Here is a 25,242-nt window from a genome sequence, read left to right on the forward strand (position 1 = left end):
ATATCGACACCCTTCGGTAATCTTCGGCGAAAACGAGGTCACGAACCGCGCCAAAATAATGGTTCAAACGATCCGGAGCTAGTGTATTTCCCGGGAAAACCGAAAATTGGCTGGCTTTGTTCCATTTTCCAATTGAAGTTGACATACGAGCGCTAAGGTATTTATTATAAGTTTATTCGTGTCATTTATGCATGTTTTCATTTCACAGTATAGTTCAAATAAAAAATTTGCAGGAATATCGTAGTTTGCATGAAAACATCATTGAGAATGAAATCCAAAATGGCGTCCTTTGTCTGTGTGTTTTGACAGTAAGTGAAGCAATTTAGACCGAATTTTAAAAGTGTAAGACTAGTCTTTGCACTTTCCATGAGAATGTTCACCATTCAAGGCCTTGGGCACTTTGTTAAAGGTTTGTTTGGATCATATGTGTTGTAACGCGGGTACGATCTGTTCATTTTTTTCGTGTGTCGCCCTCTCTCGGTAGAAAACACGGCAGACGTATTCATACAAGTCCCGAGTACAACAATTAGTATCGTATATACAGACAGTACTATATATCGTTTTACCCGTAATTTATTGGCACAATATTATGTTTACTTCATTCTTGACTTTGACATCTACATTTGTATGGCACTATATTTCAGTATAAAATTACAAATATAGAATTTAATGTTGATCATTGATGTATATTTTAATGCAACCTTGAAATCAAATTCGAAGTGGGGTCATTGTCGTCAACCAGGCTCTCTACTTTGCACGCTACAAGTTGACATCTGTGACAATCAAATTAGAGTAAAATTTCTTGGTGTCGTTTATAGTACTCATGATTGATGATTTTATCGATGATCACATAAATAAACCCAACAACATAAAGCCACTGACTCTAGTACACAGGAATGATAAAGGGCTCTGAACATATAATTTATAAACACCCAAGGGAAATCCTTGCAGGTACTTATTGTGTAGTGACAGGTTGGTCACTGTTGTAGAGTGTCAGAATCACCTATACTGGTACAAAAATGTACAGAAATTCCTATCTCTTACAGTTAACAAGAAAACTCAGTTTTCTACTTTTAATGTTGTCTTACATTAGACCTCAGACCACTGCACTATAGAAATAGTGGTCTGAGATAAGCACAGTAATAGACAGATGTATACACGTGAATACTCATCTGGATTCCAATGTGTTCTCTTAGGAAACCATGTGAGTGGAGGTGTAAATCGTAGCGATACCGTATAGGAACTAGACTACATTGTATGTGAATACTCTCATGCATAATATTCACTGCACTCTAATGGAACACATGTATATATAAAGATACTAATTTCAAATTGTGTCCTATTGTTTGATGTCCAAGTAACAAAACAACCAACAACAAAACTTTTTTTGTGTACATTCTTTACAGCTTGACAAATCCCATGATGCCATCAAGGACTGGCAAAAAAAGTAAAGATGGTGCTGGTGCTGCAGCAGCTGCCGCTGTTGCTGCTGCAGCCCTTGGTGAGCTTGCTGTAGGTTTAGGGGAACCAGGGCCATCACATGAATCACTGGAATTTGTACATGTTGAAGCACCGCCGCTACCACCACCACCACCACTACCAATGTAAGTATTGGTGACCATATGGAAGTTTTTCTTTGCTTCTCTGTTTATCAAAATTGGAACCTGTTTCCCAAGAAATTGTTTGAAATTTTTATACATGTAGGATTATAAACGTAATAGTTCCACCAAATCATGAAAATCATAAGATAAACATACATGTACTCCACAGATCACAACTTTAGTAGAATTATTTAGATAATATTTGCATGAGGCATACAGCTGGTTGATATTTTCCATGAGTTTAGTTGTCAAGGGAACAAAATTAATTAATTCAAATCTGACTAAAGTGAAATGTAACTGCTGTTATGTACTTTCAATGTATTTATTAAAAACATGTATTTATCACTGTTTTAGCTAGAGTTGGGAAACCTGGTAAGGGGGTAAAAATGTCAATGGTTTCCCATAGAGTCAGTCTATGGTAATTTTGTTTGGGAACCCAGGTAAAATGACATGGGAACCCTGGTAGATTTTACCTACTTAGTGCCCATAGCAAAAACACTGTATCAACCGGGGCTTTGATCGACCTCAACAAATGAATATCATACCACTGTGTTCTTTCTAAAGTTTATAATGTCTATCACAATGTGATATTTATCAAGTTTATAATGTTTGTCACATTGTGATATTTTATCACGTTTATATTGTCTGTCACATTGTGATATTTTATCAAATTTATATATAATTTGTCTGTCACATTGTGATATTTTATCAAGTCTATAATGTTTGTCACATTGTGATATTTTATCAAATTTATAATGTCTGTCACATTGTGATATTTTATCACGTCTATATTGTTTGTCACATTGTGATATTTTATCAAGTTTATAACGTTTGTCACATTGTGATATTTTATCCATTTTATAATGTTTGTCACATTGTGATATTTTATCAAGTTTATAACGTCTGTCACATTGTGATATTTTATCAAGTTTATATTGTCTGTCACATTGTGATATTTTATCAAGTTTATATTGTCTGTCACATTGTGATATTTTATCAAGTTAATAATGTTTGTCACATTGTGATATTTTAAGAAGTTTATAATGCCTGTCACATTGTGATATTTTATCAAGTCTGTAATGTTTGTCACATTGTGATATTTTAAGAAGTTTATAATGCCTGTCACATCGTGATATGTTATTTCAAACAGACAAGAACATCATCGTTCTGGTGGAGAAGACAGTGATTTTGAAGATCCACATGCTACCAAAGTGAAGAAAAAAAGTGGCAAAGGCACTGGTGTAAGTTTACACATTTGATATTTCACATACTCTACAACAAGATTGTATAGAATGTATTTGCTGTAATGTCATGCTGTTTTCTGTTGTTGTTTTTACGGGGCAGAAAATTTGGTTATTCACATGAACAAACTTGGATTATCTTTGAGATAAAAAAAGTGGAAGTCAACGAATTTTCAGTTACTGTGAATGAATTTCCAAAAAAGAGCAAAATTTTTTTTTTACTGTGAGTTTATGTGCATGTAGTTATAAAAACCAAATTAACAAAATTAATTCACCATGCTTTCTTGTGATTTCTGAACATTCTCATGATAAAACGCAGGGTTCAAAATTAACTTCCCCAGGATTGATTTGCATATTGATTTATATACATGTATAAACAACATGGTAATATGCATATTAGTGATAAGCGTATATTATACATGTCTTCAACACTGGAACAAACTCTGACATGTTTATTTTAACACACCGAAATGTATTATAATTTTGGCATTCAAAGATTACTGAAGCTCAAGGAGGGTATAACACTTTTGAAGCACGGTAGAAACCTGCCAAGCATGGCGGCCTAGATGACAAGGACTGTGTTTACACCGTGCTTTCTCTACAGTGGGGAGAACACTGAATTGATAAATATGCTGAATGTACAGCAGCATACACTGAAACATACTACACTCATTGTATTAACACGATCCACTTGTACAATGTATGTTGTTACCTAATGTTCTGGTCTTTGTAATTCAGGGTGGCAAGAAAGGTAAAAGAGGGAAAGGCAAGGCCAAGCAACAACAGGAAGCTGAACAACAAAATGGAGCTGAGCCTGTCACATTATTCGAAATTGTAAAACAAGGGAAAGGTGCACTTCAGGTAATAAAGGAAACAAATCAGTTCTCTTTACTCTACATGTATGTTGTCATTTTAGATTGGAATAGTTAATTTTTTGAATTGTGTCATTCAAAGTGTAGTTGTCCTTCAATAGGGAACTTGCAAACCCGCCATGTTGCATGTTGCATCATGGGAAATGTGATAATAAATACTAATCAATTAGCATTGTAAACAATATTTTTGCATTATTTGTAACCACAAATAATCAATTCATATTTACCCTGACCATTTTGGGAGGTTTATTTTATCGGTAGCTCCAGATTATATATTACGATAACCACAGATAATCCCATAGTCCTTTGCATCTGAACATGCTCAGTCTGGATTGCAAGTTCCCTATTGGGAGCATGACAGTTAATTTTGTCTATCCCACCCCACCCCCATTTCAGGCAATAGTATTCCACTGCTATGCAATGACTCAGAGGTCAGTATTTTGTTCTGTTTTGTTTTTCAGTCAGTGGTTGATGAGTGGATAGAGTCGTACAAGAATGACCGCGATGCTGCAGTGATTGATCTTATTAACTACTTTATGCAGTGTTCAGGGTGCAAAGGTCAGGTCACAGCTGAAATGTATGTGTCTGGTAATATGGACTACAGTGATATCATACGTAAAATGACAGAAGAATTTGATGAGGTGAGGGAAGAGATTAAAAGAACATTTGATATTAAAACTCAATCAGGTCAAAAACCTCTCTCCCCTAAAGGAATGTTCACAAGTGTGACATCACACATTTATATATGATGTAAACCATGATGAAAATTGTAGCGGCCACACCACCACGATCGCTTCAATGTAAACACATTAAAATACTAGCCGGAAACCCGGCACTTCATATCACATAGCAATACATTTTAATCAACTTATCAACATCTCAGTGGGGAATACAGAACCTGTTATCATTGAAGGTGTGAAAGTTTTAAGGAATTTGGTTAGAAGTGCGAAAATGAAGTTCAGCAATCACACTGGGGACCCTAAATGAACGAATTTAGCTTGTGTGACATTGTGTGGTCGTCCCTAATGTGGTTGTCCCTAAATTAAATGCATTATGAGTCTGAAAACAATCACATCTTTTTTGCATAACAACATCTTAATATATTCAAAGCACTCATCATAATTCCTTCACATCTCTCATCATACAGGAAAGTGGGGACTATCCACTGATTCAAACTGGTGCAGCATTCCGGAAATTCAAAAACAATTTCTGTGAATTTGTCCAGCTGTTAGTACGCCAATGTCAGTATAGTATACTGTATGATCAGTATTTGATGGATAACGTTGTATCATTACTCACTGGTTTGAGTGATTCCCAAGTCAGAGCATTCAGACATACAAGTACTTTAGCTGGTAAGTAACTTAACAACATTTAGGCAAAAAAATTGTTTCTGGTCAGGACAGTGTCTAAAATGGTACAACAACACTTAATTTTTTTTTTATTCTCAACAAACCTGTCACTTAGTGTACTATTTATGGCAGTTACAGTTCTTTTGATTTACTACTTTAGAGCAAGTGTGTATGTGGGGGCAGATGTCATTTGCTTGTTCATGATTGGCTCTGCAGTTGTCTGCACTGAAGAAGAGAGGGTTATTTTTGTGGTTCCCCCCAGATCTGCAGACTGCATGGGCTGGACAAACACACATACAAAAAGACTGACACGAGGGTATTTAAGTGATGTGCATGCTGACCAGAAACAATTTACTTATTTCGAAAATGAGTACAAAAGTGGCTTTAAATTTTGACTAGTTACACACACACCAAGATGTATGTTTCAAATTTGAATTTGAATCAAACTTCTTGAAAAAGCCCACTATGAATGTATGATGTGAAACTAGTCAAAAATTTTAGCTATTTTATTTTTACCCACTTCCTGTTTTCAAATTTTGAAATTGTCTAAAGGCAGTATTAGAATACTAAAATCTACCTTATATTTTATGTTGACAGCAATGAAATTAATGACTGCACTGGTGAACGTAGCTTTGAATCTGAGTGTTAGTCAAGACAATACACAGAGACAGTATGATGCAGAGAAAGCCAAACAGATGCCAAAGAGAGCTGCAGAACGTCTTGAGATGTTACTTGCCAAGAGAAAAGAACTTCAAGAAAACATGGAAGAAGTTAACCAGATGATGAATAATATCTTCAAAGGAGTCTTTGTACACAGATACAGGTAAAGTTGTGATATTTGTTACAACAATAATTTGGAGTCTTTACACAGATACAGGTAAAGTTGTGATGTTTGTTACAGCAATAATTTTGAGTCTTTGAACTCAGATACAGGTAAAGTTGTGATGTTTGTTACAACAGTAATTTTGAGTCTGTGAACACAGATACAGGTAAAGTTGTGATGTTTGTTACAACAGTAATTCAGAGTCTTTGAACACAGATACAGGTAAAGTTGTGATGTTTGTTACAACAGTAATTTTGAGTCTGTGAACACAGATACAGGTAAAGTTGTGATGTTTGTTACAACAGTAATTTTGAGTCTGTGAACACAGATACAGGTAAAGTTGTGATGTTTGTATCAACAGTAATTCAGAGCCTTTGAACACAAATATAGGCTGAAATCTTTCAACACTATAAATTAGACATGTTTAGCAATTCATTATTTGAGAAATACTTTTATGTACATGTAGACAAGAAAGATCAGAGCTATTCTACACATGCAGTATAATTAAGAGGTAGGAACTTGAACATGTGTTTTTCATTATTCCTGAGAATGTACAAGACAAAAGTACAGTTTGGTGGCCAACAAGACAAATTGTGTATTATGATGAACTTAGGGTTATTGTTTGGTCAGAGTACATTCAAGATACAGAGTAAATTCCCTAGGATGAACCATATTTGCAATTTGAACCTTGTGTTGTTTTACATGCATCTTCTAAAACTGAAAACATGTTATTTACTTGTGACAGAGATACACAACCTGAGATCAGAGCCATATGTCTTGGAGAAATTGGTATATGGATGAAGAATTACAGTGAAACTTTTCTCAGTGATAGCTACCTCAAATATGTTGGATGGACACTACATGATAAAGTAAGTTTGTAGAAATTCTTCCTCCATGGTCAGTTTGAAAATGTTACAAAGATTTGCTAAGTTATTCAAAATACGGAAGTGTGCTTTGACTTTTAAAAAAAAAATACAAAGATAAAAAAAAATTCAAAAAGTATTCAGAGTGTTCTGAGATATGCTAGATGTTTGATATGCAATAAATAGGGAAGGTTGCTATACCTGAATTGTATATACTGATATTAATTGCATAGAGTTGTTCAGTTCTCCAATGTTGAACTGCAGAAACCAAATCAGAGAGAGATATAATTATATAAATGTTATTTTATCACAAACAGGAAAGGTTACCTTTTCCAAATATTTCATCTAGACTTGTTTAACTTCTTCAGTGGACTTAATGTTTTCACCAGATGTTAATGGCGTCACATGATTATTGACATCAGAGAGGCCTGGTGTCAGAGGCCACATGAATCATATCAGCGGTCTTATAAATCATATCAGCGGCCATATAAATCACATCAGTGTATTATTCTCAAAAAGATCAATACACACATGTTCTTATATATAAAAAAAAAAAATTTTCTCCTGTACCTATAGGTTGGTGAAGTACGACAGAAGTGTTTATTTGCATTGATACCACTGTATTCAAATCCAGAACTAGCTCCAAAACTTGAACTGTTCACCAACCGATTCAAAGATCGCATTGTCTCCATGACTCTAGATAAGGAAGTAGAGGTTGCTGTCCAGGCAATCAAAGTTGTCACACTCATCTTCAAGTAAGAAAAATATCAAGTTTTTCTTGTTTTGCATCATTGGTTTCCATTGATGAATTTTTAGCCCCAGTGGGGGCACAGTCTAGAAGGGGTTATAGGAATGATCTGTGTCTGTTCATGAGTAGGTCTGTTCTGTCGTTTGTTGACAGCCCTATCTCTGACACTATCAACTCAATTTAAAATGGGAACACCACTCCAGGAAATGAAGTTATTTTCCTAACCTATGTATTCTGGAGAGTCATTTCTTGATTTCTTGATCACCTACAATTACTTGGGATGTCAGAAAAAAAACATCATATTTATGTTTTCCTAGATTTAATGAAGAAATATTATCTGTAGAAGATAGGGAAAATGTATATCAGCTGGTTTACTCCTCACACCGGAATGTAGCCCAGGCTGCCGGAGAGTTTCTCAATGAATGTCTATTTAAACGTGATGATACCCAGGCTAGTCACCGTAGCAACAAAAGACGCAGCCCAAATGCACCACTTATCAAAGATCTAGTACAATTCTTTATAGAGAGTGAGGTAAGATTTGAGTTTTATGATCATAGTTGAAATTGTGACGCCAAAGCAAATGTGATGTACTTGAGCAGTATTTCTCTTATTTCTTATTGATTGGTGGAATATAAATCTCTTGATAGCCAACGGTTTCATGATGGTGTATAATGGTAATCTTCCTGAAACTGTTCTGAACTTGAAATGTATGCGAGTGGCAAACATAAAAATGCACAACTCGTCCAGTTTTAGAAAGACAAAAGATTTTCTAGTTTGGCCACTAGGGGTGCTATTTGACAAGCAGTATGGGCCAGATATGTCCAGCCAATTAGTGTAGTTTGAAAATCCTAACTTTTCATGGCAAACGCCAATAATATTCTCATTTAATTCAGATAGTTCTGCTTCTTTTATTTTGAACTGTTTAAGAAAAGACTTCACCCACCCATACATATAGGAGTCTACTTGTAAAATTGACAAGACTACAATGGTTCATTGTCCAGTTTCAGGTGCATTGTGCAAGACAATGTCGCTGATGAAGTGTTTATGATTTTGTCTTTATTACATGTGAAATATCATTTTCAGAAGTAATGAAGACATGTTGACCACTTTAATTGTTAGTGATTTTATAGAACAAATGTCATCAATAACAGAAGGATTTTGCTTGTAAACCAAGGGTCCACCCCCCCCCCCCCCCACACACACACACACACACACACACAAATACATAGCTTTGTATAGGGAGATGCCCGATGCATCTTGGAACGTGCAATAGGTCTATTGTCATTCAGTTCTATTGTTGTACATTATACAGCTTCATGAACATGCTGCGTACCTAGTAGATGCTGTATGGGATATCAATGACATGGTCAAAGACTGGGATTGTATGACAGAGCTACTGTTAGAAGAGCCAGGCAGAGGGGAAGATGGTAAGGTTAAATTTCAGTCATCATTTTGTGACAGGAATAGTTGAACCAGCAAGTTGCAATGGCTCAATCATTTGCATGAGATTAACTAATAGTTCAGCATTTCATATTTGCCAAAAGTGTAACTGCAATGTGTGATCTTTCAGCCCTTGATGACCGACAGGAGACAGCATTGATTGAAGTCATGGTGAGTGCTGCAAGACAAGCTGCTGAAGGACATCCTCCTGTAGGTAGAAGCTCTGCTAAGAAGGTGAGAAATGAATATGGTGTATTTTGAAAGTTATGATAATGACAAAGTTTCTAAATCGTGTTATTGAAATATTGTAGCTAGCAGGCTTCATGGTCAATGTGGCAAGCATTCGCTCCACTCAGCCTGTGAACTCAGTAATTCAAATTTGGCTACATAACTTGTCATTAGGCAGAATTCTGTGATTGATTAACAAAGCTATGATGTCAACGACCGTGAAGGTTGCTTCATTTGGATTTGAAATTTCATCTCAACTCCTCATTGAGGTATACATTGGGTAAAGGCATCTTCAGATTCAAAACCGATGTATGGCCTCTAGACTAGATAATGTTTTATTAAACTGGCAAGATGATTTTCTTTGTTGTAGCAAATTTTAACAAGCAAAGAGAAGAAAGCTGTAATGGATGACAAAATGAAATTGACAGAACATTTCATTGCCAAACTTCCTGAACTGTTAGCAAAGGTGAGATGATCATGTACATGTATCTTTACTCCCCTGTTTAGTCCAGGGCATTGATCTGTGCACGGTTGGAAATAATGAAAAATGTTTTCTTGCCTATTGGACAAGTAGAAATCATAAAACACTTGTCCAAATCAGAAAGTACTTCTCTCCCAAAGTAGATATTTTTTTTTGGAATTTTATTGATATGTCACTTTTGATAAGCGAGTTGCCATAATGTTACTTCCAGTTTGAGTAAACTCAGGAAATTTAATCATTACTACACTTCTGTTTACATGTTGAAATGTCACTCTAAAAAATTCTGCAAATACAGGATAAGTTTTACTTGTATTAGAATGAGCAAGCAATGATTTTAAAATTGATAACCATGGGAAATTCTACTTGTCCATTAGGACAAATACTTTCTTAAATCACTTGCCAAGTGATTCAAATCACTTGTCTAGGACAAGTAAAATGTGAATTTTACAAGCAGCATATTTGACCAATAGAGAAGTTAATGTGCTCTGAATTCTTAGGTTCATTTTAGTCGAAGGTTGTAAACAAGCCATAGTATGCGAAAGAGGGCCAGAGCACATTGAAGAGTTAAGTCATTCCATGCCTGTAACACTGCATTGTTGAGTATGATCTGTTTTGACCTGTCATTACATATTTCTTTCACTCTGACAGTACACAGTTGATGCAGAGAAGGTAGCAAACCTTCTAGAGATACCTCAACACTTTGATGTTGAGATTTATACAACAAGTAGGTTGGAAAAACATTTGGATACTCTGCTGAAACATATGAAGGAAATAGTGGAGAAGCATACAGAATCTGAGGTATGTGTAGTTGTGTGTGTGATGGGGGGATGTGTGGGTGTGGGTGGGTGGGTGGGTGTGTGTGTGGTGAGGTTGGAAAAATACCTGGATACTCTTGAAACATGAAGGAAATAGTGGAAAAGGAGTTGGATATGTGTACGGTAGTGTGTGCGTAGTGATGTGTGTGTGCGCATGCATGTGTATGTGTGTGTGTGTGTGTGTGTGTGTGTACATGCATGTGTGTGTTTGTGGGGTGGGGGGGGGGGGTGCTTATATAGGTAATATGTGCCTGGAATGATGGGATGTTCAGTTATTCATTTCAAAGACATTATACAGTTGAACCTAACAGTCAACATTTAAAACATGCTATACAGTACAGGCTGTGTAAGTAAATTTACTTGCTATGACCATACTGTTCTTAGGATCAAACTCATGATGGATGTTGACTATGACAGGACTTGTTAAATATAGGCTGTCACAAGGGAATGATCCATGCTAATATTAGACTCATCAATATTTCCACAGGTGCTTGATGCATGTGCCAAGACCTATGAGTATTTATGCAATGAAGAGTATGCTATTCAGCCTAAAGTTGACGTTGCAAGGAGTACTTTGATTGATGGATTGGTTGAGAAGATGAAAAGAAGTTACAAAGGATTTTTTGAGGTTAGTATTAATTATTAAATGTTCATAAGTCTTATCCACTGCTGTGTGCAATCTAATATTATTCAAACTTTGCACAAAGTTATACTTGAGTATATCTGCATAAATACACCCTCAGATTTTTGTGTAACAAACACCATTGTCATGGAAATGCATAAACCAATATTATTCAAACTTTGCACAAAGATGTGTACTTCTCTATTTCTGCATCCATTCACTCCTGCAAACCATGCACAAATATTTGCTAATCTATATCTGCTCTCATTCATTCACCTTTACAAGCCTCTTCACATGGAATACACCATCAAATCTCATACAAACTTAGTACAAAGATTGTATTCCCTGTGCATACCCATGTCTATTTCTTCATATTTATACACTCATTTGTCTGTTGCATAAGCCAATGTCATTCAAACCTTGCACAAAGATTGGGTATGACTTTGTACAAACTCACATCATCATAAAGACTATCATGTACAATCTTGTTGCATTAAAAAGAATCAAACCTTGCACAAAGATGACCCATAGCTTATGAAATATACATGTGTATTCCTTGTGAAATACAGACAAAATTTGCCTCGTCTGACCTCTATTAGCAATCATATAGATTTTAACTGAGGAATAAATATTATCTTTAAAAATTCTTAATTTAAATTTGTTTGACTTTTCAGAGTGATGATCCTGATGATGACGATACATATGCACTGTCATCAAGTATAAAGAGAATTAATGCCTTCCACAAGTAAGTCAATATGTGTATATACTTACAATAGAAATAAGTCAAGTTTGAAGCCAGCTCTTTACAGCATTCCACATGCCTGATTTTCGTGTAAAACTTGTCAAATAAGCTTGTCATGAAATACTGACTAAATGTAAATTTGAGCCCAGCTTGAAACAAAAGTCTGTAGCGGTCACACAACTACGATCGATGTAAAACCATGATTATAAACACATTAACATACTACCAGAAACCCAGCACCATATCTCATATTAGAAGTAAATTTTTATCAACTTATCAACATCTCAATAGTAAATACAAAAGCTGTTATCATTGGAGGAGTGAAAGTTTTCTTTTGAAATTTGATTAGAAGTGCGAAAATGAGGTTCAGCAATCACATTGATGTCAGACCCCCTCCCCCAAATGAACGAAGTTCGCTTGTTGAGCTTGTGTGACATTGTGAGATCGTCCCTTAGCAAATACACTTACCTTTTTTTCTTTTTTTTTGTGCATTTGTAATAATACTGTGTATGTTCTATTACAGCTATCATGATCTAACTGGTTGGAATCTATATGACATGTTATTCACATTGGTCAGACAAGGTAGTGATCGCAGTGTACCAGAAGAAATACTTACCAAGGCTATCAGTTGTATACAGTATGCTTTGATGTGGAGTATCAAAAGATTAGATGAAAGTAATCCAGACAAGGTAGGATAAAAGGACTGGGAGTCCTCTAACGGTGACCTTAATTTCTTTTGTTTCTCATAATACCTTCTAAATGGCTTGGTTGGCTAAACAAGACATAAGCGCGCGCGCGCGCGCGCGTGTGTATGTGTGTGTGTGTGGATGGATGGATGTGTGTGCGTGCGTGCGTGTGTGTGCGTGCATGTGTGTGTGTGTGTGCATGTGCATGTGTACATTTTGATAATGCTTTCAATTGAAAATTGTAATTGTATTATACTGGCTGGGTGGCTTTACAAATGATAATTACAGTCAGAAGGAAATGATGAACCGTTTCTCTTACTGAAGGTCTCAGCATTTCAGTTTAGCCATATCTTGTCAGCTACATTATGTACTAACATAGGGTTTTAACCCTTACTTTTCCTCATCAAGGGCGCCCTCTTGTGACACTTCTTTGAAATGACTGCAAGGTTGGTAACCTGAATATTGTGGGAATCTGTGTATCAAAGCTGTCATTCCCCCCCCCCCCCCCATTCATCCTCCATGCATAAATTAATTTTACCATTAACAGGAATACCTTTCTTTTAACAGACTGACATGAAGAAGCTGAGAAAGCGTATATCAGAGACTATCAAACAGTGTGATAATTTAATGCTGGTGAACTCCAACTCAACTGTCAAAGAGGAAGCCTTTATCACTGTATGTGACCTCTTGGTGACCTTTAGTAAACAGCTGGGTAGAAACGCGGCTGTCCTAAGTTCATTAGTCTACACACCAGACAGAGACTTACAAGACAATCTTACGTCTTTTATTGCAGACAACATCTTTGTGGAGGATGAAGATGGAGGTAATTCAACTCTAAGCTTATATAGGGAACAGCACTCCAGGAAGTAGACATTTTCATAAACTATGTGTTCTGGACAGTCATTTGATGATTTTACATCACCTACAAGTACTTGCGATTTCAGAGAAACATCAACATATGCCTTTATAGAATATCTATGCAATGGGCTATTGCATCATGGGAGTCAGCAGAAATAATGTATTCAATGGTTCAATACTGAATATTCATGAGATTTTTTTAACTGAAGGGTATAGGTAATCAGGGCTCATGAATATTCAGTGTTCAACTTGAATACATTATTTCTGCTAACTCCCATGATGCAATAGTCCATAGCAAAGATGCCCAATAAAGGCACAAGGTAAACTTGGTGTTTCTCTGATATCACAAGTAAATGTAGGTGATGTAAAATCATGAGATTACTCTCCAGAATCCCATACATGTAGTTTATGAAAATGACATTATTTCCTGGCATAGCATTCCCCTTTTGTATCAAATACTAAGCACTATAGCCTCAAAGAGGTGCCATTGGGGTGGGAGATATTGCACAGAAGTTTAAAAAACAGTGGTGCCATACATTATTGCATACCTGTATGGAAATGAGTGTGTGACTATTCTGTGTCCAGGAAACCACATGAATTTCACACACAGTAATGTGTTTTTTATTTTTGTCAAATTTCAAAAGGAATTGTTTACCGTTATTTTCAGGTCACGATGAAGAGGAGGAGGGTGATGACTCGGCTAAAATTGAGATGCTTCATAAACGTCGTAATCTTCTAGCAAGCTTTTGTAAACTAATCGTTTTTAACGTCATTGAAATGAAAGCAGCTGCTTCTGTTTTCAAACATTACATGAAGGTGAGTATTGGCTGTGATTTTGAGATTCTGTGTCAGATATTAACTCTTTGGTGGAGACTTTACCGGTGAACTGAGTTCCATTCTCTACTATGTCATTTGAAAGTTTGTAATGTTATTTTGTATTTCAGTATTACAACGACTATGGTGATATCATTAAGATGACTCTAGCCAAGTCCAGGGAGATCAACAAAGTGGACTGTGCACGTACACTTGGACTTAGTCTCTCACAGGTAGATATACTTTTAATCTGACAGTGTACTTCATACCATGATAATAGTGTCTGTCTTAGCTTGTCAAAATCAACGTCACCGATGTTATATTTCTCTGAATAGTAACAGTTGTTGAAGTCTGAGGAGCAAGACCTTATTGTACTGTTGTGTGACCCATGAATGAAGTTTATTTATGGGTCACACAACTGTACATTCAAGGAACACTTCAAATATGAAAGACTAATTAAAATGTGTTTCTATTTCTGTTCTGTTATCAGCTATTCACTGAAATGAAAGAGGAGGAAGAATTTGACCAAGACAGAGCTTCCCAACAAATGAACGCTGTCAAGGAGTTAGCTAGAAGGTTTTCGTTGACGTTTGGTTTAGATCAAATCAAGACAAGAGATGCAGTTGCAGCATTACACAAGTACGTGTACATGTTATACCTAAAAACTTATTACGGTTACCCAACCCCCACCTAGTTTTTCACGTCTGACCCTAAACTTTTTTTACATATTTGAGAAAAAAACAATAAAATTGTGAAAATAGTGAAGTCTTGCAAGAAATAGTGGATGCGAAAATCAGTATTTATCTATATTTATATATGTTTGTAAAATTCAACCTTGATAATTTTGTTTACAGGGAAGGAATAGTGTTTAGTTTGACACCGTTAGATAACCCGAGAGATCCAGCAGGACCACCACCTAATATAGGTTATCTAGAAGTACTCAGTGAATTCACCAGTAAACTAATGAGACAAGACAAGAAGACTGTGTAAGTATTGAACAATAGTGGAAAAACGCTTTGAGGAGTCACAGTTGTCAACTTCCCCTCCCCTGCTACATTTAAAATCAGTCGAGTAGAAACAAGTTGTGAGAATGAATGTTAATGGTCTCTAGGTTCATAGTTACAAGCAGTGTGCCCTCTAGTGATAGCCAAATTTTATTGCTGTGAGTCAAAATGATAAAAACTAGCATTTCTTGAGTCACCACATAGTAAGAGATTTGAGAAAAAATTTGGTGAGTGCTCTAGAAATTGTGTGTTTCAATGGCAGTCAAATTGGCTTATAGGGCACAGTGGTTACAAGTGAAAATTTCTACTCACAGAGTCAAAAAAAAGTTCTTGGAAGCAAATCCCACATTTTTACCAGCATCGTCAGAGGTACCATAAATGATTATCTTTCTCGACAAAACTTGTACAAACAATGTTTCTTTCATCATCTGTCTCCACAATCTTGCCAACATTGTTACATTTTCTTTATGTGACCAACCATCATCTTGGCAGTTTGTCACCAAATCATATACATTGTAACAAATTGTGCTTTTTCAGACATATCGGTGTGTTAAATTGTACATGAGTTTGAAAGAAGGGATGACGGAACAGGACACTTCTATGCCACTAGAGGGGGCTATTCATTAAAAGGTGTGTTGTGTTTTACAAACAGGTTGTCCTATCTTGACAAGAGTTTAAAAGAAGGAATGACGGAACAAGAAGGAGACAAGTGGCAACCAATCAAAATATACAGAAATAGTTTACTACAGGCTGACAATGTTGCTGAACAGGGAAGAGCTGCTGGTATGGCTGGCAAACCCGGCAAAGGACGTGGACAAAAAGGAAGGATAGGAGGAACTAAGAGGAAAATTCCCCTGCCAGAAGGTAATCAGTTTTTTTCATGGCAAATTTGGGCTAATTATAGGAGGAACTAAGAGGAAAATTCCCTTGCCACCAGAAGGTAATCAGTTCATAGCAGTGTTCTGGAACTAATCTCCGCTCCGGTCCTCTCCCTCTCCTCCTCCCCTCTATTGAAAATCAGTATAGAAATATTTTGAGTTGCTAGTAGTAGGTAGCTAAATTTCATGTTTTATGAAATGATGATGATAATGTTGAAAATGCCCTGACCCCATCCAGGAAGGTATGTATGCTGTACAACCAAGACTTGTGAAATCTCATACTTGAAGCATTCAGTCATCGGCCGTGAATATACCCTTTTTTCTAGCATTGAGAACACTTATCTTCACTATTTAAGTGGTCATAAAGCTTGAGAAAACTTATCTGCACTATTTAAGTGGTGATAAAGCTTCAAGAATATTGTTTGCATGTGACTTCTGTCTTGTCTTTGTATATCAAGTTATGAATTTGTAACAGAATGCTTGTTTCTTGTCATTTCTATGTTGTATAGATGAAAGTAGTACAGATAGTCAGTGGGTTGCCAAGGAACAGATGATGCAGCAACAACAGCGGCAGCAACAGCAGCAGCAACAACAACAACAAATACAGCAACATCAACAGCAGCTACTCCACCAACAACAACAACAGCAGCAGCAGCAGATGCAGCAAACACATCACCATCAACAACAACAACACTTCCAGCAACAGTTACAACAGCAGCAGCACTATCAACAACAACAGCAACACCAACAACAACAACACAGGCACATGGTTGAACCACAGCAAGGAGCACAGCAGATCTTAGAAGCCATGGCTGGTGGTCGTCCTGTCACCAAACGACGACGAATTGAAGAAGAAGGCAGCTCAGAGAGGGGAGATGAATCATCACAAGGGTCTGAGAAAGATTTTGAGTGAGTATTGACCTTTGACCTTTGACTTTGCTGTAAGGTCAATGGTAGCTTGTGCTTCCTTTATCAGAGGTTGACTTTGAATCAGATTTGAACTCTGACTTTTGACTCTGAAAAGGTTACCCACAGCAAGCATTGTAAATTCATACATCCAAATTAAATCAGAAGCAAGCTTTTGATATCTGACAATTCTTAACTCGCAACAACAACAACAACAACATAATAATAAATAGCTAGGATGGACTTCAGTGTATCACAGCTTTGGTGAATCATTAATACATACATGGCGTTTGCATAATTTGCAGTAACTATAGTAACTGCATGGTTGTGTGCATTTTCATTCATTTAACTAAATGCTGTGTTTTTAACCCGCAAAATAACATTGCTTGTAATCTCCATGTTGGGTGTGAAGGAATGGTGAATACTGTATCCCCTACTAGAGTTGTTCAGAACTTCACAGTTTTACAGTCATTTGACTCTTCTTTGCGTAAAATATCCACTTCATTATTTAGCATTGCGTTTTAAGCTACACACACACTATGAACTTGGCTACATAGCTTTAATAATATGATAACTGTTTTCACCCAACAAAATAACTAAATGTAAAAACTGTGAAGTATCTGACAGTGTCCCCTTCAGTTCTGGTTTATTTTTATTTGCTTGGTAAGGTATGTTTGCTTTGCACTGAAATCTTTTGCTTTTGAATCATTGGCTGTGTACTTTGGAATACTTCTAATTTTTCTCAGGGTTCTTTTTTTTGGAGGTTTAGTTTTATCACCTATTGTATTCTTTTAAAACTTCCAGGGAACGTTAGTGTAGGAATCAAGGTTATTTTTATAATCAGTGAGTGTTACAGAGCAGTGTGCTCGCTAATGATATCCAAATTTTGTTGTTGTGAGTCAAAATGAGAAAAACTAGGATTCCTTGTGAGTCACCACATAGTAAGAGATAGGGGAACACTAAATTTTGATGTATTACTAGAAATTGTGTGTGTCAGTGGCATGTCAAATTGGCTTAAAGGGCACACTGGTACTTACCACATAGTAAGAGATAGGGGAACACCAAATTTTGATGCATCTAGAAATTGTGTGTGTCAGTGGCACGTCAAATTGGCTTAGAGGGCACACTGGACAAGAGTAATACTATCATTTACATCACTTATGTCATGCATCCTTTAGAGGAATACTTTGTCAAAGTTTTCTCTCTTGTATTAACTCAAATACAAGGATGTGTGTACATAATGTTACTGGGGAAATCATCATTCTGTTTAGGTATACCTCACACTGCAAAACAGAGAAAACCACTACTTCATAATTTTCAGTAAATTATGCATGATAAGTGAAGTAAAATGATAAAATGTAAAACTCGCTGATTACTAAAATAGCTTTATTGCCTCCACTGTTATTCCCTTAAATCAAGGTGAATATTACCCAAAGTCTGTCATCTAATCTGAAAACCTGTGACCATCTCTATAAAGAACAATCCAGTGAATATTGAGTATTCCAAAGTACCTTCTTTGTGTATGCCTGTCTTGCTTTGGTGTTGGTGATGCACTCTGTTGCTTTCCCAATGCATGTCTTGCTTTGGTGTTGGTGATGCACTCTGTTGCTTCCCTATGCATGTAATTCACATAATTGCTTCTCTTTGCATGTCATTCCACTCCTAATTGTAGATTTGATGATACCAAAGAAATCCAATCACAGTCCACTCAGCGTTCATGGCTGAACAGTCAACGTAACAGAAGATACAAAGCTAATGTTAGCTATTCTAGGAGGTCCACTAGGCTGTCTAGGTATTGCGTAAATCTTAGCTATTCTAGAGGGTCCACTAGCAGACTCTTTTGGTATTCTGAATCTTAGCTAATCTAGAGGGTCCACTTCCAGACTCTTCTGATATTCTGAATCTTAGCTATTCTAGGAGGTCCACTAGGCTCTCTAGGTATTGTGTAAATCTTAGCTATTCTAGGCGGTCCACTAGACTCCCTAGGTGTTACATAAATCTTAGCTATTCTAGGAGGTCCACTAGACTATTGTTAATCTATTTTGGAGGGCCTCTAGCTCTGTATTCTAGGGAGGTTGCTAGACTCCCTAGGTATTCTGAAAAATATAAAGTTTCATAAGTTATTCGTTAGATATTTCCTTCTTTTTGCGGTGTTTATTCATGCTCCTTGCCAATCAGATAAACAAGTTTCATGTGAATAGTTCGATTTTCTGATAATATGGACTGATTTCATAATTCATTTTTATCTGATAGCTGTGTCATTATGTGTCTTTATTTGTGATTGAAAACATGGTATGTATTTAGCCTTTCAGCAAGTATTTGTTGATACACATCATTCAAAGACTGTTATTGGCAAATCCAATTCCAAAATGAAATACTAACATTCAAATAGATCAAACAAATATACCACAATATTCAAATTTGAAAAACTCGTAACTAACAGAGTATTTCACAGAAACTGTTCTCCCAAGTTGTAATAATACTCAAAATTCAGGTTATCTTGAGTGACAACATTTTATAAAAACAGACAAACAAGAAAAAACCATATTCAATAAATCATAACATTACAAAATGAAAAACAGAAGGAGTTTATATCATAATTTTATTTCAAAGTCGTTGCACAAGCTTAGTTTAAAATTAAATGTTTTTCATCAGTTGAAAATAATAACTTAAAATCAACGGATTTCTGTATAACTCAAAACTTCATATGTAAAGACTCCATTCAGGTATCTAATCCCATATAATCACATGCAAGTGTTCTTTTTGCAGTGAATTTGACCTACATGACAATCAAAATCAAGCTATTAAATAAATAAAAAATAAACGAAAAGCCAACAATAACATTGACTTATGCCCCTGAATTCAATCATAATCATGTCCATGTTAAACCACATGAAATGTTGTGTAGTGATCATAGCATACATGTCTACATTTGTAGGGGTCGTGCTGCATTGCAACACGAAGAAGAGGAGGAAGATGACGACGAGGATGAAATTGAGGAGGAGAGTTCAGAGGAGGAAGGACAGGTGAGAAACAGAATATACTATCAAATCATTGTAACATGTCATAATTAAAAAGCAACTTATGGTGTTTGGAAGCTGGAAAAGTATGACACACATGTATGTGTAGTACTCATACCAACAAGGGTTTTGCTATGGTTTTAGAACCCCCAGAAATAAATGTAGAGGGAGTCGCTGTAATGATAACAATGATTTTCAGAACCCTACAAACCCTAATAAAGAAAAAGGGAGAATTAAATTAATTTGTATGTTGTTAACCACAACTGCTTATAATGTACAAAAGCTGAAAAAGTAAGACATATGTATTCACGACAAATAATATTAGAACCTCAGATACAGATATAAGGAGAGTATTATTGTCCCCCTAGTTTGGCATCAAACCATATCATTTACTGGTTAAACTTATAAATAAACCAAATAGTATATAAACCAAACAGTAGTCCACTTTATTACAGGTTCTAGTTCATTGAAAGTTAGCAATAATAGTCATGTCTTTTAATAGTTAACACCATGCTGTGTAGCTTTTACTGTATGTTAAGTACTTTGAAATCTTACTGTTTAGAAGCCTAGTCCAGTTCCAACCCCAACACCAACACCAACACCGATACTTCAGCCAAGACGTAAAATGGTCAGGAGACGTAGACAGCGTATACTTATACCGAATCCTTTTGATGAGGTCCTAGATATCCAAGATAACAGTGTAGGTCTAGTATAGAGACAAATGATAGAGATGTTATGAAGTTCTTATATTTATAAGGTTTTTTTGTAGACATTTTAATCACCACATAGAGCCCTATCATATATATGAATGGGCCTTTGTGCATTCTCTGTTCATTTATTAAATTGTTTAACTTTTAAAGTTGGTTTTCAATTCATTTTAATTTGTGTTAAGTTTGTTTTCAATTTGCATGCTTATTTGAATATTTATGTGATAGCATTAGTTTATATGAAATCTAACAATAGACCTTTATGCTGGACAGCGCCCTCTATTGATATAACATAACATTTGATAGCCTGCCTACCTATTTGCATGATTGCAGGCATATTCATATGATAGCATTAGTTTATTTGAAATCTGGCAATAGACCTTTATGGTGGACAGTGCCCTCTGTTGATATAACATAACATTTGATAGCCTGCTTACCTATTTGCATGATTGCAGGCATATTTATATAACATGTCTAGCAATAAAATTGCTTGTTTGATTTTATCTGGACAACAAAAGTTAACAGGAATGAGTCTTTGAAATATTCTTTAATGATGCTAACAAGAGGTGACTTATTTATAGTCTACCAAAAAAAAGTCAACTCTGATGGAAAAAAATATTGTATTACAATTGGTATGTCTGATATCATAACCAAGGTATGAATTCCATATTTTTTTATCAACGTTTACAACTTGACTTGTACTCCTTACAATGTACCGGATTTAATAGTGACTGATTAGCCACCATGTGTCAGCACTATTCGAGAATATTAAAAGTCTAATTACTTGTAAACTGTAGCAACTGTTTATTTTTAAAAGCTGAGATGGTTTTATCTTTTCTCAGTTTATTTTGATGTTGAGTGAAGGCCTTACTTTGAAAGAAACTCCATTTTGTTTCAAGAGAATGTACATTTGTATGTACTACCTCACCAACTGTAGAAGAATCCCCCCCCCCCATAAGGAGTAGTTTAGTCCGATTGTCTTGTTACATAGTAACAATGAATACATATACATTTCTACCTCACCATTCCGTAGGTACTACGGATCACGTGAGATAGTGTTTATGTGCCCACAAGTCAATGCGTTAGTATTACCGCAAGTCTAAACACTACGATTGTTTGGGCTCTGTTTCAAAATCTGTAAGTTTGTGGGTTCTGCCCGACAGACACGAAACAGAGCTTTCAATTTAATAGTCTAGTAATTGTAGAAGTGCGAAACTCTGAGTAAAGACTTATAACATCCGTATACCTTGGATTAAGTCTACATGTGTTTTTATGTATTTATTTGTTTACTTATTTATTTATTTATTTTTCTTCCTCAGGAGGAAATGGACACAGGCTACTAAATATCTCAACTGTTGGCTGAAAATATAATGTATGATCTGTTGGATCCCTAAGTTGAAATAAAGTGTGTTGTATGTCTGTAACTGGTGTCTTGTGTTCTCATCATACTAGTGTCCGTGTATGTTGACAACTTCCAATATAAGTGTCCTCAGTTTATTTTGTACCTCATATGCTCAAAAACTTGTAGAGTTATACCAACTTTCGCTGTAAATATATATTTTAACGCTTTTATTATTCTCTGGTTTTCAACAAGTAATTAGCTGTAATTTATAGAATTTGTTTGGTTATGTTAATGTGGTACCTTTACTTGGTTCAACTCATTCAGTGCCCAGTTTTAGATTAAGATTAATATTTTGGTTTGAAACACAATTGTCTGGCAAATCTTAAGTAAAAATTGGTCCCAAACAAAAGAATAATCTTGATTCAACAATAGATGGCAGCATTTGAACAATAAAATTGGTCAGATTCCATAAATGAGAAACAAATGAATGGAACCAAGCTAATTTGATTGTTAGAATGGTGAGCATAAAACATTTAACTTTATACCCTGCCAACTAGCATCAACTGTGGTTGTGTATTCCTGTTTACAGACAACAAAAATGCTGTATTACAGGGTTGTAAACATGCTAAGCAAACTCAAGAAGAGCTGTAATGGTAGTATTCTAAACATAGTTTGACTTTTTTGACAGTTGTGCTGTAACTTGTAAGAATGTTAGTATTTTATCTTCCAAGTTAGCTGGTTAAACTTCATTGTTCAACAATCTTAAGCAGCTTAAGGGGTACTTTGAATAAAATTTATTTTTTAAATTTGACCCAGGAAACATTGCTGAGTTGAATATTTGTAATAAACAGATGTAAAGGACCATAATTTATGTACGCAGAGTATTCTGTTCACATGACTCCAAAATATGAAAAATAAAAATAATAAATTTATTAGAAATAACAAGTTATGTTAATTTTTTTTATTTTTGTTCGCTTTCAAATTACCAGAATATTTCTAAGGCATACATACTGTGCCAGGTAACACATGTGGTAACATGCAAAGTGTTAATGAAATTCAAATAAATTTGCATATTGGTTTTACTTATACCAGGTGGTCAGCTGTATATCTGTATACTTCACTGTAGAATTCATTTATGAATGGAATCAAAGCTTTCAGAGGAATGATTAAATACAGAACAAAGGGGGTAGGAAGACTTAAAAAGGTGTCCATTGAAGCGATTAAGGACTACAATGGGGGGGGGGGGGGGTTCTTGGTTACTTTACAAGAACACACTTTTAGTTATTAAAATTGGATACCATTAATTTTCGTGATACATGTTACAACAAATGGAGATGTAAAAGTTGTGTTTATTATTGAAAAAAAAAGATTAGATAAAGTGACATTTTTGTGAGTGGTGTCAAATTCACTAAAGGTGTAACTTTGTAAAAACTTCAGGATTTTGCGTTGTAGTTTGGTGCAGGAGATATCCACAATATATCGATAGATATGTGTTGTAGTTCACACAGAGAGTACTGGATAGACAGTACATACAATGCAGATTTAATGTTCCAACTTGACCATCACTTGGCAAAAGTCATTACTGGTAAGGTTGGTAAAATCTACCCCAGTTCATCAGGCACTGTGGTACCCTTCCATAAGTATGGCACAGTATATACTGTGAGACATCCACTGAACAATGAATGAGGGACAAGTTTCAACTTGATGTTTCTCGGTAATTATGCGTAATGTAAATCATGTCAAATCATGAAATGACTTTCCAGAACACGATTTGTACGAAAATGATTTTGTTTCCTGCATTGGCATATACAGTTTTATCTTGAAACTGATAAAAATGTATATCAAAACTAGACAACTGTATTTCAAATTAATACAAGTTTCTTCCAGGTGTGCCAGGTACGTGTGTCATTCAGTGTGTCTTCTGTCCGTCTCAAAGAAAACGATGAAGGACATGCTAACAACACATCCATAGTATGATCTCTTGTGTTTTTACTTCAAGATTAAAGATGACAATTGGATCAATAACATTAGAACAAATTTATTATTTATGTGATTGCAGAAAAGATGCCTTTAGAATTTTGTTAGATTTTATCTCATCGCCAACAAAAACCCAGAAATCCAACTTGCTCTCCTGTACTTTTGACAACTTTATAAGTATAACCACCATATGTACATTAACACTACATGAGAACCATTCGTTTACGAAAAATCAACTCACTTTGTTGAATTTGACAACACTTACATGTGACACAGAAATATTTTTAGTAAGTAGATTGTTTTGTATTCAGTATTTAAGAAATAAAATCATTCCATTTCAAACAGACAGTGAATTTCTGTTTTCGTTTCTTTTAATGGTAATGTCTGTTTCTGTAGACTTGAAGACATTGTCACGTTGTCCAGCCCTATCAGGCTTGTAAACTTCGGACTGATAGCTGACAATGGAGACTTTAAGATATTGTCACGTTGTCCTGCCCTATCAGGCTTGTAGTATTAAACTTCGGACTGATAGCTGACAATGGAGACTTTAAGATATGTCACGTTGTCCTGCCCTATCGGTCTTCTAAACTTCGGAGTGGTAGCTGATAATGTGGCATGAACATCATATCTTGCAGACTAGTCTCACGGAATTGTAATATGGTAAACTATCATATATCCTGTATGTCTTCCAATGCAATTCAATGTACCCCACCTAGACAATAATTTTCCGTATCACACCCTAGCACACTTTGCCTAAATATGGCAAGTGGCGCACTTATCGATGTCTGTTTGCTCAGTGATTTGGCTTTGTTGATTTCTTCACTATTTTTAGGAATAGAATAATATTTCAGTACCATTTTATGTGATTCAAATGATGTTCCCATGCCAATAGATGGGGTATATGACAGTTTACAGGCCAAACTTAAGTCAAGCCCTTCCACATTACAACCTTGGTTTGCAAAACCCATATCTGGGCCATTACATAAAAAGTAATATACCTTATAGAAGGAATTTACATATGAATTACTTGGAGGGGGGATATAATAGTGATATTCAACCATGTGTATCAACAAGTAATCTCTGTCTAATTAGTGTACGTAATAAATAATGACGGGTGGACACAACCAGATCATTATTATTGAGTATAAATATTAAATGATCTGGTACACCATCAATGAATCTGTATACACAAAGTAAACTGAAACAAACATTTCAGGATAATTGAA

General features: G+C 35.6%; 1 protein-coding gene across 3 annotated transcripts; it reads left to right on the plus strand.

Annotated features, from left to right (window-relative positions):
• The first annotated feature begins 42 nt into the window (after positions 1-42).
• On the plus strand, positions 43-23,261 carry LOC144442788 (cohesin subunit SA-2-like). 3 transcript variants are annotated; one of them, XM_078132161.1, is made up of 28 exons: positions 43-157; positions 1,407-1,604; positions 2,752-2,842; positions 3,581-3,703; positions 4,176-4,355; positions 4,862-5,066; positions 5,661-5,886; positions 6,632-6,755; positions 7,326-7,504; positions 7,815-8,028; positions 8,810-8,924; positions 9,068-9,171; positions 9,536-9,631; positions 10,295-10,444; positions 10,949-11,089; positions 11,758-11,828; positions 12,349-12,514; positions 13,079-13,334; positions 14,037-14,185; positions 14,314-14,415; positions 14,673-14,821; positions 15,037-15,168; positions 15,839-16,050; positions 16,574-16,973; positions 18,643-18,762; positions 18,891-18,908; positions 19,909-19,996; positions 22,017-23,261. In XM_078132161.1, exons 2-28 carry the CDS (start codon positions 1,420-1,422, stop codon positions 22,038-22,040), a joined length of 4,020 nt encoding a protein of 1,339 aa, XP_077988287.1. In that variant the 5' UTR covers positions 43-157; positions 1,407-1,419; the 3' UTR covers positions 22,041-23,261. The 3 variants fall into 3 exon arrangements, with proteins under 3 accessions (XP_077988287.1, XP_077988285.1, XP_077988288.1); XM_078132159.1 differs by lacking the exon at positions 18,891-18,908; XM_078132162.1 differs by lacking the exons at positions 18,643-18,762; positions 18,891-18,908.
• The last annotated feature ends 1,981 nt before the right edge of the window (positions 23,262-25,242 follow it).

The sequence above is a fragment of the Glandiceps talaboti genome, chromosome 11 (genome assembly GCF_964340395.1).
Source record: "Glandiceps talaboti chromosome 11, keGlaTala1.1, whole genome shotgun sequence".
NCBI lineage: Eukaryota > Metazoa > Hemichordata > Enteropneusta > Spengelidae > Glandiceps > Glandiceps talaboti.